Source organism: Trachemys scripta, chromosome 4 (genome assembly GCF_013100865.1).
Source record: "Trachemys scripta elegans isolate TJP31775 chromosome 4, CAS_Tse_1.0, whole genome shotgun sequence".
NCBI lineage: Eukaryota > Metazoa > Chordata > Testudines > Emydidae > Trachemys > Trachemys scripta.
Window position 1 is genome coordinate 91,857,343 of NC_048301.1, and position 17,360 is coordinate 91,874,702.

A 17,360-nucleotide genomic window follows, 5' to 3' on the forward strand; every position below is an offset into this window, starting at 1 on the left:
ATTATTTGCATCGGTCATCACAGCTGAGGATGTGAGGGAGATTCCCAAACCTGAGCCATTCTTTTTGGGTGACAAATCTGAGGCACTGTCCCAGATTGAGGTGTCGGTAGAGGAGGTTTTGGAACACATTGATAAATTAAACAGTAACAAGTCACCAGGACCAGATGGTATTCACCCAAGAGTTCTGAAGGAACTCAAATGTGAAATTGCAGAACTACTAACTGTGGTATGTAACCTATCATTTAAATCCACTTCTGTTCCAGATGACTGGAGGATTGCTAATGTGATGCCAATTTTTTAAAAAGGTTCCAGTGGCGATCCCAGCAATTATAAGCCAGAAATACTGAAGTTAGGCTTAGTCAAATTGGTTGAAACTATAGCAAAGAACAGAATTATCAGACACATAGATTAACATGATTTATTGGGGAAGAGTCAACTTGGTTTTTGTAAAGGGAAATTATGTCTTACCAGTCCACTAGAATTCTTTGAGGGGGTCAACAAGCACATGGACAACAGTGATCCAGTGGCTATAGTGTACTTAAGTTTTCAGAAAGCCTTTGGCAAGGTTCCTCACCAAAGGCTCTTTAGCAAAATAAGGTGTCATGGGATAAGAGGGTAGGTCCTCTCATGGATCAGTGTCTGGTTAAAAGATAGGACACAAAGAGTAGGAATAAATGGTCAGTTTTCAGAATGGAGAGAGGTAAATAGTGGTGTCCACCAAGGGTCTGTACTGGGACGTGTACTGTTCAACATATTCATAAATGATCTGGAACAAGGGGTAAAGAGCGAGATGGCAAAATTTGCAGACAATACAAAACTACTTAAGGTAGTTAAGTCCAAAGCAGACTGAAGAGTTACAAAGGGATCTCACACAACTCTGTGGGCAACAAAACGGCAGATGAAATTCAATGTTGATAAATGCAAAGTAATACACATTGGAAAACATAATCACAACTCTACATATAAAATAATGGAATCCAAATTAGCTATTACCACTCAAGAAAGAGATCTTGGAGTCATTGTGGATAGTTCTCTGAAATCATCTGTTCAATGTGCAGCGGCAGTCAAAAAAGCCAACAGAATGTTGGGAATCATTAGGAAAGGGATAGATAATAAGACAGAAAATCTCATATTGTCTCTATATAAATCCATGGTAGCCCACATCTTGAATACTGCATGCAGATGTGGTCGCCACACCTCAAAAAAGATATATTGGAAAAGGTTCAGAAAAGGGCAAGAAAAATGATTAGGGGTATGGAACGACTTCTGTATGAGGAGAGATTAATAAGATTGGGACTTTTCATCTTGGAAAAGAGACGGCCAAGGGGGGATATGATAGAAGTCTATAAAATCATGACTGGTGTGGAGAAAGTAAATAAGGAAGTGTTATTTACTCCTTCTCATAATACAAGAACTAGGAGTCACCAAATGAAATTAATAGGCAGCAGGTTTAAAACAAAAGGAAGTATTTCTTCACACAACGCATAATCAACCTGTGGAACTCTTTGCCAGAGGATGTTGTGCAGGCCAAGACCATAAAGGGTTCAAAAAAGAACTAAATTTCATGGAGGATAGGTCCATCAATGGCTATTAGCCTGGAGGGGCAGGGATGCAAAACCATGCTCTGAGGTGTCCCTAGCCTCTGTTTGCCAGATGCTGGCAATGGGCGACGGGACGGATCACTTGATGATGTTCATTACCTCTTAACCAGTTGGCATTGGCCACTGTCGGAAGACAGTATATAGTAACTCCCCACGTAATGTCCTCTCACTTAACATTGTTTCGATCTTGCGTCCTTGCTCAGTTACAGAATGTGCTCCATTTAAAGTTGTGCAATGCTTTGCTATAACGTCGTTTGGCTGCCTGCTTTGTCCACAGCTGGCAGCCACCCATCATCTCCCCCGCCCCCTCAGTGCCTCCCACCTGCTGGTAGACCCTGCAGATCAGCGCCTTCCTCCTCCTCCCCCGCCTCCTGCCCACGGCAATGAGCTGGCTTGTGGCATTCAGGAGGGAAGGGCTCGGAGGGAGGGCTCGGAGGGAGGGCTCGGCGCGCAGGCTCCCCCCCCCCCCCCCCCCTTTCCAAACCCGCCGGTTGCCGTGGGCAGGGGGGAGGGGGAAGCCTGCGCGCCGAGTCCTCTCTCTTCCCCCTTCCCTCCTGCCCCCTGAACGTTGCAAGCCAGCTGATTGCCGTGGGCAGGAGGGAGGGGGGGGGAAGTGAGGGCGCGGCGTGTGGAGTAAAGGGGGACGAGGTGGGAGAAGAAGAGACGGGTTAAGGGTGGGGGTTTGAGGGAAGGGGTGGCGTGGGTGGGCCGAGGGTTGAGCCCCCTGTCCCTGGGGCTTGCAGAGTGGGGGAAGCTGTCGCTGCTGCTGCACAACGTGCTTCTCCTAGCCTACAGCACCTTCAGCCTCCTTGCCTGCCTCAATGTCTCCAGTGCCAGTGGGCTGTGCCTGTGTGGAGTTAGGCGGAGGCACCTCCCAACTATAGTACTGTACTGTATGGCAAAAAAAATTTCCCTGGATCCTAGCCCCCCCATTTACATTCTTTCTTATGGGGAAAGTGGATTCGCTTAACATCACATTTTTCAGGAACATAACTACAACGTTAAGTGAGGAGTTACTGTACAGGGCTTGATGGACCATTGGTCTGAACCAGTATGGCCATTCTTATGAACTTTCAGTATACTACTTCAGAAGAATGAGTTACTCTTGTTTTACCTTGATAGATATGTATTGCTGTCCGTTGTATCCAATGATGGTATCACATCTTGTGTGTTCTCTTTTGGCTGTATAAACCAATCTGTGAGGAGCAAGGTTGTGAACAGATCTCATGTAGCAATGTGTAGGCTCTCACTGAAGACTTGGCATTATGCTCTGCCCTTTTATCAATCAGTTTTTCCTGCCTGTCTTTCAATAAAGGTTGTTAACTCTCTGAAGCAGTGCTGTCCACTCAGGTCTGTCTTTTGCTCTGTTTTAGAAATTATCAATATTTATGCCTCATGAGTTAAGATTTGGCTTCTGGGTGTCTTTGAAGCATTTACATTGCCTGCCCTTCCTGCACTTTCTGAGTTTCAGCGCACCATTGAGGATTTCTTTCGGGAGTCTATAATCATCCATTCTAATGAAGTGACCTGTCCATCAAAGCTGAGCTTTGATAATCATTGCCTTGATGCTGGTTGTATTTTCTCTTTCAAGGATATTAACATTTAACACTTTGTCTTGCTAGTGGACCTTCAGAATAGAGCAAAGACAGTATAAGTACAAGTTGTTGATATGTCTAAGGTAAACTGTCCATGTTTCACACTCATGTAAAAGGGATGCTCTCACTACTGCATTGTATATCATTTTTGTTGACAGATTGATAGCATGCTGGTTGAGTATCCTATGGCAAGTCTTCCGAAAGCCTGCCTTGCCTTTCATATTATGTTTGATATTTTTTGATCCAGGCAACCATCACTTCAAATGGTACTGCCAAGGTGGTAAAGTTATTGGTGTTCTTTAGTTTCATTGATAGGACCGTATGGATGAGGACTTCAGTTTTTTTCAGGCTAATGGTGAGTCCAACTGTTTAGTTGCCTCTCAGAACCTGTGAAGGATAATCTGAAGGTCACTTTGACTAAGTAAAGCACAATCATTTGCAAAAGGGGCATCACGTATTAGTTCCTCAAGGGCTTTTACCTTTGCAGTAAGATAGACATGATTTCTGCCAACAGATTATTATGCCTGCCAGAATTATTCTGTCTCCTGTAGGCTTTTTGCCTTACACTTCTTTTTTCTGCACACTGCAGTCAGTTTTGAATCCTGCTACTAATATTGACCTTCTTTCTAATCCAAATTTTAATTCTTCACAAGCAGGACTGAGCATAAGGGACAAAAATTGTTAATGCAAACTGCCCTTTTAATCGATCATATCCAGGTCAATTTGTGTTAATAATTAGGAAGCTGTTTATCCTGGAGGTGAGAAAATGGAGACATGGTCCTTGTCTGATGTAGGAAATAGTGGTATGTTGCCAAAGCAATAAAGGAGTGGAAGAAAGCAATTTTTGCTCTCTCATGACTTCTTGTCACTATAGTCATGAGTTTAGGAATAGGAACGCTAATAATCCAGGATTTTTAGTATTAAAATTAGAACTAAATTAGAATCTTCTTTCTCCCTTGATTAGTAGCCATATAGTGTGTACAATGCCTGATTAAAAAAGAAACAATCACTTCAGGGATCCCAGACTATGGGGATTTATTTTACTATAAAATGAGCTTTTTGGAGTAAAGAAGGCACATAGACAATACTTCTACAATTATATACTGAGCACAGTCTTCTCAGAGGGGGAAGATATTTTGTCAGACTTCTTAGAGGCCCTCCCCCATCATGTGAAGTAAAGTGAGAGATGTGACTAAATATTAGGGCTGTTGCATGATTAAACAATAATAGAATACCATTTATGTAAATATTTTTGGATGTTTTCTATATTTTTAAATATATTGATTTCAATTATAACACAAAATACAAAGTGTACAGTGCTCACTTCATATTTATTTTTTATTACAAATATTTGCACTGTAAAAAACAAAAGAAATAGTATATTTCAATTCACCTAATACAAGTACTGTAGTGCAATCTCTTTTATCATGAAATTTGAACTTACCAATGTAAAATTATGTACAAAAAAACCCTGCATTCAAAAATAAAAAAATGTAAAACTTTAGAGTCTACAAGTCCACTCAATCCTATTTCTTGTTCAGCCAATCGCTAAGACAAACAAGTTTGTTTACATTTGCAGGAGATAATGCTGCCCGCTTCTTATTTACAATGTCACCTGAAAGTGAGAACAGGTGTTCTCATGGCACTGTTGTAGCCGACATTGCAAGGTATTTATGTGCCAGATATGATAAACATTCCTATGCCCCTTCATGCTTCGGCCACCATTCTAGAGGACATGCATCCATGCTGATGATAGGTTCTGCTCAATAACAATCCAAAGCAGTGCAGCCTGACCAATGTTCATTTTCATCATCTGAGTCAGATGCCACCAACAGAAGGTTGATTTTCTTTTTTGGTGGTTCAGGTTCTGTAGTTTCTGCATTGGAGTGTTGCTCTTTTAAGGCTTGTCCCTCTCAGATTTTCGAAGGCAGTTCAGATTTTTAAACCTTGGGTTGAGTGCTGTAGCTATGTTTAGAAATCTCACATTGGTACTTTCTTTGCACTTTGTCAAATCTGCAGCGAAAGTGTTCTTAAAATGAACAACATGTGCTGAGTCATCATCTGAGACTACGATAACATGAAATATATGGCAGAATGTGGGTAAAACACTGAGCAGGAGACATACAGTTCTCCCCCAAGAAGTTCAGTTTAATTAATATATTATTTTTTAATGAGTGTCATCAGCATGGAAGCATGTCCTCTGGAATGGTGGCCGAAGCATGAAGGGGCATAGGAATGTTTATCATATCTGGCACATAAATACCTTGCAATGTCGGCTACAAAGGTCCCATGCGAACACCTGTTCTCACTTTCAGGTGACATTGTAAATAAGAAATGGGCAGCATTGTCTCCTGTAAATGTAAACAAACTTGTTTGTCTTAGTGATTGGCTGAATGAGTAGGACTGAGTGGGCTTGTTTGTAGGCTCTAAAATTTTGCATTTTGTTTAGTTTTTGAGTGCAGCTATGTACCCCTTTCAGGAGGCTGATTTGTCTTGCATACCCCAAGTTTCACCTCACTTACCTACTAGCTTAGAAAATCAGACAAAAAAAAAAACGAAAGTGTCACAGCACACTATTGCTGAAAAATTACTTATTTTTCTCATTTTTACTATATACCGGTAATTATAAAATAAATCGCGACACTCAGGTTGAGAAAAACTGATGCATTATAAACAAGTCACTGTCTGTATGAAATTGTAGTTTGTATTGAGTTTGCTAGTGCATTTCATGTAGCCCGTTATAAACCTAGGCAAATATCTAGATAAATTGATGTTCCCCCCCTGGAAGACCTCAGACTCCTGAAAGGGTACAGTAGTCTGGAACGGTTGAGAACCACTGTTGTACAGCACCAAACACAGTACTGACATATACAGTAATAAATTAATTTGTAAGCTCTTTCGGGACAGAGGTTGTCTCTTAATACATGTTTCAATACAGTGCTTAGGCAAAATGGAGTCCTGAATGGGGCCTCTCGGCAGGTCTGTAATACAAAAACAATGATGGTTTTAGTCTGATATGCTAACACTGGTAGAAATTCATGTTTTATTTGATCATAGGATTCTGACATATCAATACACAAATTCTGAACTTACAGTCTAGTTGAGAACCTGGTTGAGAACCACTGCTGTACAAGGTAAAATATATACAGTCTGTGCCCTGATGAGTTTGAACAGTGCAAACCTGGAGTGGATGAGATGCTGGAAAACCCTAAAAAGGGAGTGACTAGGAGTTCTGGTTGACTCACTATTGGCAAGTATCATTGAAGTGAGTCTTTAGGAGGGAACTGGATGGAGATGCTGGTGGCTTGATGGACTATATTTGGGACAGTATGGATTGATTTAAATTATCGGTTTTAATCATGATTTAATTCAGCAAGCAGGAAACATTGATTCAAATAATCAATTTTAATTTTGTTTTGCATTTGTATTTTTAGTTTACTGAAGAGAGGTTGATTTTTCTCATTGATTGGAAACCATTGTTACACTGAATCTGTTGTTTCCCTTTGCTACCTAGGAGGATACACTATATCTGTTAACATTTGTTTAAGCAATTATATCGCTTAATTTACATTGATTCAGATTCTTAATTTTTACATTTTTTATTGTTAGCAAATAGTGAATGATGCATTTTTTTTATTTACTAGATTAATTTTTACTTGTGATTTGTATCCAGCACTGTTTCCAGGGAAATTAGAATTCAGTTAAAAATGTACAAAACTAGCATTTCAGTTTTTTTATTAGTTAAATAAAATTACCTTAAATGTGCCAGACATATAAGGAAAAAAGTTTATCAAAACAAGTTTTGCATTTAAAACAGATTGATTATACAAAAGTAGTATCCTCTGTAGTTAGTGAGTTGAATTGATTATTTCAGATTACCATGTTCAAGATTTTAGAAATAGTAGATTTCATCGTTAGTTTTTGTTCACAAATTGGAAAAGAAAATAAGCTTTCCTGTTTTTTTCAACTTCTAATCAGTTTCTCAACTTTGAATGAACTAATCATTGAACTGAATTAGTTGAATAAACTCAAATGAAGGAAATAGTCCCTCTGCACCTGCATAAAAGGTTACTGTTGTGTAAAGCTGGTTTAGCACTTCAGCAAATTCTGCTTCTGTGTGCTTAGACCTTGTCTTCCATCAGTTCAGTGGCATGACTTTCTTTATAACTTTGGCAGCAAATGTGCACTGCTTAATATTTAATTTAATTTAAATAATTTAATAATTTATGGTAAGTTTAAACCTTAACAGATAGGTAGTCATACTTTTAAAATGTAATTTTAAATAGGTTTATTTTTAAAAGAAAAGACACAGAGTTTAATTTTAAAAAATGTTATTTAAAACCCCACATTTATTTGTATCCACCCTGATTGAGGAAGGCATGTTATAAACAAGGAGGTTGTTGTGGAAGAAACAGATGAATGAGGCATTGAGACTGGTATTCTTTACAGAGGAGAGGGGATGGTGTTCCAGGATGTAATAAGAGACGAAGCTAGAGATATGGACCAGGATGGTATTATTTAGGGCAGGGGCGGGCAAACTTTTTGGCCTGAGGGCCACATCGGGTTTCGGAAATTATATGGGGCAGCTGGTTAGAGGAGGCTGTGCCTCCCCAAACAGCCAGGCTGGCCCGGCCCTGCCTCCTATCTGACCCTCCCCCCTCCCCCCCTCCCCCCCCCCCCCCCAGGACCCCTGCCCCATCCAACCACCACTTCTCCCTGTCCCCTGACTGCCCCTCACCCCACAGTCCAACCCCCCCTCTCCTTCCTGACTGCCCCCTTGGGACTCCTGCCCCCATATAACCCCTGTTCCCCACTTGCTGATCGCCCAGACCCCTATCCACGCCATTGCCCCCTGACCACCACCCCGAACTCCCCTGCCCTCTATCCAACCCCCCTACTCCCATACCACGCTGCCTGGAGCACCGGTGGCTGGCGGCGCTACTGCCGTACCGCCCGGCTGGAGCCAGTCACGCCACCACCCAGCACAGAGCACTAGGTCAGGTCGGGCTCTGCAGCTGTGCTGCCCCAGGAGCTCACAGCCCCGCCACCCAGAGCATTGCGCCGGCGGCGCAGTGAGCTGACGCTCCGGGGGAGGGGGAACAGCAGGGGCAGGGCGGGGGGCTAGTCTCCCGGGCCAGGAGCTCAGGGGCCGGGCAGGAGGGTCCCGCTGGCTGGATGTGGCCCACGGGACGTAGTTTGCCCACCTTTGATTTTAGGGCAGATTTAACTTGATGCAGCGTATATGTAAATCAGAACTTTTTTCATTGTATAGTACCTTTGTGTCTGTCTAAAACGATCGCACATGGAATTTCTTGGGAATGTTGGGTTATAAAGTACATTTAAATGTTTTACGTGCTGCTGTATTTTTAGGGTACACCTAAATAGATAGTACTGTAAGATAAATTATATATTTTATCTACACAACAAATAGCTGGGATTTTCTGTTTGCTATAGAATCAAATTTTTGTGTATAGTTCAGAAGTACAGTAAGCATCTACATTTTGTAATAGGATTAGATGGTACATTTATAAATTATACTTTGTTTTTGGAATATTTAATTTGTGTGTGTGTGTGTGTGTGTATATATATATATATAATATATGTGTGTGTGTGTATATATATAAATAAATAAATAAAATAGAGAGAATGAGTGTATTGCAAGTCCTGGACACAAAGCCCATGTCTCACTTACTAGACACATCAAAAAAAAGATACCGTTTACAGCGAGTTGCGCAGATCTTCATAATAGAATTCACGTCTTGTGTGCTCTGATAGCACTGATATTAGCTGATGCTCATCCCTCTTTCATATATACATTAATCATAGTGAAATGGTAGCAATGTTGACGTTTTAAATTAACCAGTTTGAGTTAATACTTCAGGATATTAGGATATGCTCACACCCAGAGCTATTGTTGCAAGCTATCTGTGGACTCAGGCAGACATCACTGTATCAGGTTGTTCTCTGCTCATAACTTGAAGATTATCTTCACAGCGATGAGAGCTAGAAGGTTCCTTTAACTAAAGCTTAGATTCTGTAGTGCAAGAAGATTAGCTTCCCCTTCCCAAAAAAGGATGGTGTTATTGAGCTGCTGTAAACCATCCCAGTGCCACCCTGTGCAATTAGTCCAAAATGTACAGTAGCCACAACTCTAAACTCCTGAAATATTAATGGTAGAAGTATATGCATTACACACATTGGTGGAGAATGGAGGCAGTGTGAAACCAGGCTAAACCTTAATGGCTCTGCCATCCCATATACTGGTGAACAGGGCTGAGCCTCATGGGACAGGAGCTGCTGCTTCAGGGTGTATGTGAGGCGCGCTCACTCTCCAACCTTTCTCCACACTGGGTTGGGATTAGGGTTGCAGTGCCAAGGCAGAGCATGCTGCTACATGTGGTCAGTGTCCCTTCAGAGGGGTGAGGAGGAGAGGATGCTGGCCTATGATGAATTTGGACTCTGTGTGGGTTGCCAAAATAGACAAAATGGAGTTGGTGGGTCGCTTTGGTTTTAAACAAAAATTGGGAACCACTGACTTGGGTAATTTAAGTATCAAACCATTTAACGGCAAACTGAAGTGGTTAATTTGAGTGTTCTAATTTCTCAGGGGAAGAAATTGCTACAAACTTTAAATTGTGGTTTGTTCTTTTTCCCCACCCCCACCCCCCAACTTCCTTCTTCAGGTATGGCCTCACAAGTCTTGGTCTATCCACCATATGTTTATCAAACCCAGTCAAGTGCCTTTTGTAGTGTGAAGAAACTCAAAGTAGAGCCAAGCAGTTGTGTGTACCACGAAAGAATCTACCCACGGATCTATGTGAATGGTAAAAACTTTGGAATTGCTCATTCTCCCAACAGGGTTAGTACTTATTTTCAGACTAAGAACCCATTTGACAGACCTCGAGGACAGAACTTTTTGTTGCAGACAAGTGCTGTTGCTTTAAAAAATACGGTAGGTGCTACAAATGTATTAGCAGCGCAGGCGCAACAACCTCAAGTTGAGGCATCTCAGACAGGTACACAGGGAACCAGGTTAGATTTACTGGATGGATCCCAGCGATGTGGATTGAAGCGTAAGAGTGAAGAGTTGAATAATCAAAGTAGCGCAATGCAGATTGTTGATGAACTGCCTATATTACCTGCAATGTTGCAAGCAAATATGGGAAACCCGGTGACGGTTGTGACAACTACTGCAACTTCAAAACAGAGTGGTACCAGTGGAGATGGAGATTATCAGTTAGTACAGCATGAGGTGTTGTGCTCTGTGAAAAATACTTATGAGGTCCTGGATTTCCTTGGGCGAGGGACCTTTGGACAAGTAGTAAAATGTTGGACAAGAGGGACAAATGAGATTGTCGCAATCAAAATTTTGAAGAATCATCCTTCTTATGCACGCCAAGGACAAATAGAAGTGAGCATATTAGCAAGGCTAAGTACTGAAAATGCAGATGAGTTTAATTTCGTGAGAGCTTATGAATGCTTTCAGCATCGTAACCATACTTGCTTGGTGTTTGAGATGTTGGAACAGAATTTATATGACTTTCTGAAGCAAAACAAATTCAGCCCTCTACAACTAAAAGTAATACGGCCTATTCTGCAACAGGTGGCCACTGCACTGAAAAAGCTAAAAAGTCTTGGTTTAATCCATGCTGACCTCAAACCGGAGAACATTATGTTGGTGGATCCTGTCCGGCAGCCATACCGGGTTAAAGTAATAGACTTTGGATCTGCCAGCCATGTGTCAAAGACTGTTTGTTCAACCTATTTACAGTCTCGGTATTACAGGTAGGTGCTTATTCTATTTTTTTGCTTTGTTTTTTCTTTTTAATGAATGTTAAAATTCTCCTCCATGAAAAATAATGCCAAAGTGTTTTGAAACTACAACTTTTTCAGACAGTAAATAGTAATTTGATTCAAATTGACCATGTAATCATTTCATTAATTCTAAAATAAAATAGTTGATCATGATTTTAGATATAATTTGCTGATTTTAAGAGTATTTAGTGCACTGGCAGTAGGTTTGTTTTTTACATTATGGTGAGTTCCCTACAGAATTATGATTTGAATGTTGCATTCTCTCCTAATGCAACATGCAAATATCTCTGATTTGTCAAGCAGAGACTTTCTAAAAGAGAACTTTTTTTTTTTTTTTTTTTTTTTTTTAACTTCATGGTGTATATTTTTTGTTAGATTGAAAACCATTAAAACAAAAGTCTATGTATCAATTACACGTAACTTCCTGTGCAGAGTGCCTTTCTCCTAATATTTTTCCTAATATACACATTTCTCTCTTTAAGCAGCTGGAAATAATTTGGCATTTGTAGTGGTATCTTCTATAGAAGAGATATAGATACCCTTTCTTTATATTTTCTCTATCATATATGTACACTTATGCTAGATGCTATGTGCCCTCAACTCCAGTCAGTTTCAGTGAACTTCAGGGACTGGTGAAGTGAATCTTGTACATATGGCTCGTAGAGGTCCCAGAGCCTGGCCTCCAGCCTGAACCTGAACATCTACACTGCTATTTTATAGCCCTATAATCCTGTGAACCCGAGTCAATTGACATAGGCCAGCCACAGATGTTTTATTGATGCACAGACATACCCAAAATCTTCTCAGTGAGGATCCTACAATAAAGAGAGGCTCATGCATAGCTGCTGTTCTCCTTTAGCAGTTCCACTTCCGCCTCCCAGTTCCCCCGTTGCTTAATCTCTGACCCCAGTTAAGCACTAAAAAAAAAACAACAAATGTCTACACACACATCTTCAATGGGAAGCAGTTAAGAGTTGCTACATACACAATGTGTCTGACACAAACTCATAAAAGAGAGGAAATGAAAAATTAAGTGACCTAAGCATGCACTTTATTGTTCCCCAATTCAATCCCTGGCAGCCTTCAGGATTGGAAGAGGGTAAAGGTCACTTGGTACCTGCCAGGAATGCCAGTCCCCAGGTAGCATGCCTGGGGCTCAAGCTCTTAACATTTAGATGTCTAGCATAGCTAAGAGCACAATTCAGTAGGCATTGTCTGATCCTTCAAGGTGTTGAATAGCTCCCTACTTAGAGATTTTATTAGCTCTGATGTTGGCTAGAATATTATAGTTTTGGCTATTGATGTATTATTTTTTGTGCCTTGAAAAGTGATGGATCCAGACTGGATGACCCTACTGAAACTTGTATAGATATACTACTAAGTCATTTTTCTGCTTCTGATTCAGATTGTACATCAAACACTGACAGTTGTATAGCATTATTGTGTTGGTGCAATTATTCTGCTCCCTATTAAACATTTTAGTCTTGTATTTATTTTCTTTGTGGTTACATCAACCAATTGACAGTGTTTTTATAATTTTCGTGTACCCATTGAAATTTACTTGCTGTGTTCTCACCATAGAGAGAATGTGGACTATGGAAAGTTCTTATCAGAATAGCATTTTTTTCTAGCTTTCTTTGAATATGGAAAAATTACAGCATGTAAAACAAGGAAAGGTAAGACTGTAATAAATATTTATTTTCATGGCATAGAATTTGGACACATTCATCAAGTGGAGCAGATCTGTACATTGGAAAACCAACATGTAACCTGTTAGCCAAGTTATAATTTAGATATTAGTTCTGTTGTATAGCACTGTACCTTGTATGTATAGTGCTTGTTGAATACATGCATTTAAAACTTTTTTCCTACATAGAAATACTTAATATCTCTAAATTAAGAGTGCTCAAATTTTGTAGGTATATGATTTTTGTGTGCCTACAGTGTCAGGTCGCTTTAAGAATTTCTCACAGAGAGAAGGAGTTAGCCTCATATCAAAGGATTATGATGGCCAGATGCATGTAGGTGCACATGCTAAGAAAGTAGAAGATTATATTATTTACTTCCCAGAGTTTTATAATTTTGTAAAGCTATGTTTTAAAACATTTTTAAAAAGAATTTTTTTTCCAGAGATAAGTGTGATCTACTGATCTTGCAGCCTTCACGCTGTGAGCACAGGTCCACCTATATGGAGCAGCTTGCAGGATTGGGGTTGAAATGAATTATAACAGATCTATACTGTGTTGTATCTCATAGCTATATCTATATTTGAAATATATTGAGAATTGGACTTATTTTTTGGGAGAGGAGGGGGAACCCCCAAACCTGTTAATGCTGATACTATTCTAAAACTATTGTGTTAATCCTCCAACCAGAAACCTAACCTTTGGAAAGAGATTTGAAATTTATTACTTTGAATTTTCTGTCTGGTTCCAGTAACTGCAGTTTCATTTCAATAAGTTGGGTTGCATTGCGGGTGCATAGCACTATAGACATTGAGCAATTCAGATTCCTTTTGGGTAGCTTGGCATGCTGTCTGACTAAGGGCATTGCTGTCTAAAGCGAATAGCACCGCTATAACCCTTGATGCTATACAAGCACTTAGATAACGTTACTAATGTTAGATGATAATGGCTTGATCTTGTAAGTTGCTGAGCACCCTCAACTCCCACTGACTTGAATGGGAACCAAGTGTGCTCATCACCTCACAGAACTGAGCTCTAATAGGGAATTTGGAGTGGAGAACAGCAAGGAAGTAGAGGGGAGAGACATGCAGTTCAGAGACTATATGGCATAAGAGAGCACATAAAGGGGAGCGGGTCGGGGGGAGTAGACACAATTTATTTCACAATAAACAGTGCCTCTTGCCATCCAGGCCAAGATTTGCATCTTTAATAAATAAATGAATAGTGTGGCCTTCTCTAAATGTTAGATTCTTTTATTTTCTCCATCAAATTTATAGCACTGTTAGATTTACATAGAAAAACATAATATATTCAATTTTAATAGAGATGTAATTGGATTTGATAGAGATTAGCTCTCTTTTTATGAGGTTCTATTTAATGAAATGTCCATCAAGAGTAATTTGAAAATAGAGATTTTGTTTAATAGTTTAATCCCTCTTCTCTCCTCACATTCTCATTTGCTGTGTTTATTGTGATCATGTTGATTATACATTGGTGCAAAGCCTTCGTCACTTGCTAATCCTTTCATTTGCTGTCATGAGTTGTATGTTTAATTTTCACTGGGGAGAATTTTATCGTACAGCTGCCCAACAGGGCAAGCAGGGTAAGAGAGATTCTGGATTCAACCCAGATACTTTTCTCACAAACGAACATATTTTACCAAGAAAATAACTGTACAAATATTAGTGTAGTGAGAGTGTTTTTTTAAGTATATTTTGAACTATAGATGCAGTTTGTACTGTAAGAGCTTTATGATATAAATGTAGGAACAGACTTGCCCCAATTTCTCAGCAAAGCACATACAATCTTGATGTACAGTTATTTTTGAAAATAGGACTTAAGATCCCAAGTCACTTAGATGTTGGTGAAAACTTTGCCCATATACTATTTTTAAAGTTGTATGGTTTTGGAATTATTATTAATAATGATAATAAGAATACAGGTTATTACCACAACACCAATTCATCCAAACCCCTTTATTAAATCTAAAGTCTGAATGGTATTTGTATAATTGTTCTTAACATATCCAAAAGCTTAAGCAATAAGCAGTTTTTACACCCATACAGTAACAAACATTTATAAACCTTAGATTAAAATATTCACAAAAGAATTATTCCCAGGGATAATCCCCTCACCCTGCCTAGCTCCAGTATAGTCAGGTAGGATCTGATAAATACCCCCTCGAGAGATTGGTTCTTTTATACAATGCAACAAATAAATGATGTCATATTGACACTTATCCTAGCTAAAAGATTGACTGTTTTGGACAGTTTGGAGTTGACCCCCTCCTTAAGCCTGGAGTAGACAAGATTTTTACAAGCTTAGCATCCTTCCCAAAACTTTGATTGTTAGATGCAACATTTCTCCTAGTTTTTGATCATATTATTTTCAAGGCCTTGTTACATTTTGCTAACCACCTACATATTATATAAGCTACAAAGCACATATATTTTCTTAGCCAAGCTAAACTAGTTAATCCTTTATATACCTTTTTAATCCTACATGTGTGCTTTACTGATGAAAGTGGGGCTAATCTGTTTCTACATTTTGCCCATGTACTAGGATCTGTGCCTGCTTGAATTCTTTAGTTTGCTTGCTCAGCCTTTTAGAAGTAACAGTGCAACCAGTGTAGGGATTTATGCTGCTGCTTTGAGTAGTTGCAGACATGTATTCCACTCACTTATGTGTGTTCCCAGCACACCAAAAACGTAAAACTTTGCCTAGTGGCACTCTTAGGATGGTGCCCTTAGCCCTTCCCATAGCTATTTAAGGGTGGTTCCACCCCAGTCGCCTTAAGTTCCTTCTCCCTCAACCCAGTGCTTGAGTTGGAGCATTTTTGTGGTATTTTACTTCACAGTTCTCTGTCATTATTTTCTGTGCTTTTGTGTATAAAGTTAAATGATTAGTTGTAGTAGTACCTTAGAATTAGCTTAGTGTAATTTAGCCTCCTGATGCCTTGACCAGGTTTTATACATTGCCATTTGTGTGAGGTGGCTATTCCTGCTGGTGACCTCCATACTTGATGCTTGTGCCTGGGGAAGGGCACGTTAAAGAAAGGTGCTCCATCAATAAGAAGAGAATGCAGGTGGCACCAGACACATCCACCGATTGTTAGACCTGCCACAGGGTGTCTGAACCAGAATGGACTGTTACTTAATCAGATTCGGATACCTCTCCCAGGAGGAAGAGAGATCATTCTCCTTCATCTGGTTCTTCTAGGAAAAGGACTCATAAAACAGACTGAGGCCATTCCAGAGCTAGGGAAGATTCCTCCTCTTCTAAGGGGAGTGCAGACTGGGACTGTGTTTCCTCCAGTACGCGGGATAGAACAGGACTGTCCACCTGCTCTCCTGACCTGAGGCGAGAGCAATTGGACTCCATACCATTGACTTCTGTACCATTCATGGGGCATTCGTTGAATCTGGTACCAGTGAAGTCAGTGTCATCATCAACTGTTTCCACCCAGTTGACTTGCTTTGCCTGTCTTCCATGACTCTTCATTAATTCAGGATCATTTAGCTGTGGTGACTTCTTCGTCAATGTCCTTGGCCCTCTTGAGGGCGTTTCTACAGAATGAATGATTTCAATTTTTTGTCTGTGTCTGTGTCTCTGCTCTCACCCTTCAGCTAGAATTTGTGTATGCCTGAAGTTACTAGGCTATATGGTGGCATGTACTTACATGGTCCAGCACACAAGATTGTGCCTTTGTCCCCTTCAGGGCTGGTTGAAGTTGATATATTGCCTGAATCCTCAATCCTTGGATGGCCTAGTGGAAAGTCACATCCTGGAATCCCTAGAGTGGTGGATGGATCAGTGCCAAGGTCTTCCCTTTGCTCGTCTTCTTCCAATCAAGACCATAATTACTGATGTCTCCACAATAGGTTGCAGAGTGCATCTGAGGACAGTGAAGGTCCAAGGTTTGTCCTTCATGTGAATGTCCTGGAGCTTCAGGCCATTTACAATGCATGCAGAACTTTTTGGGTTTAGATTGAAGACACATTTCAGAGTAGCAGCCGTGTTAGTCTGTATCCGCAAAAAGAACAGGAGTACTTGTGGCACCTTAGAGACTAAGTCTCTAAGGTGCCACAAGTACTTCTGTTCTTTTTATTGAAGACACAGCAGTTCATGTGATCACCAGCAACACCACTGCAATGTATTAAGTGAACAAGCAGGGAGGAGCTACTCTAAGCAGCTTTGTCAGGAGGCAATAAAGTTTTGGCAGTTCTCCATCAAGGAGAAGGTCATTCCCACAGCTGCTCCAGAATCATTTGGTCAATCACCTCAGCAGGAATTTTTTCCAGAATCATGAGTGGTCTCTGAAGAACAGTGTGCTAAACTCCATCTTTGTAGATGGGGGCATTCTGACCATCAATCTGTTTGTCAGAAAAGGCAACAAGAAGTGTCCTCAGTTTTGCTCTCAAGTGGGTCTTAGTACTAGCTCCTTAACCTCCGTCTCAGTTGGGGATTTTGATGTATGCTTTTCCCCCAGTCCCACTCATTCCTTGGGTTATTCTCAAATTGAAGCTGAATTATGCCAAAATTAACGCTCAAACTGAAGTTGAATTCTGATTCCACCAGCTTGGCCAGTACAGTGTTGATTTTCTAATCTTATCAAAAACGGAATTTGAGGACGTTTTAGAACTCAGCTTCTAACTAATTTTATC

General features: G+C 40.3%; 1 protein-coding gene across 6 annotated transcripts in view; it reads left to right on the forward strand.

Annotated features, from left to right (window-relative positions):
- The window catches only part of HIPK3 (homeodomain interacting protein kinase 3), a 147,289-nt gene that overhangs the window by 24,039 nt on the left and 105,890 nt on the right, over positions 1-17,360 (forward strand). For 5 of the 6 annotated variants that reach the window (XM_034769938.1, XM_034769939.1, XM_034769940.1 and 2 more), the window contains one exon: positions 9,880-10,981. In XM_034769938.1, coding sequence (XP_034625829.1) covers positions 9,882-10,981 — 1,100 coding nt within the window. In that variant the 5' untranslated portion in view covers positions 9,880-9,881. Of the gene's footprint in view, positions 1-9,879; positions 10,982-17,360 lie in introns of those variants that run through there. The other variant, XM_034769942.1, reaches the window with a different exon arrangement.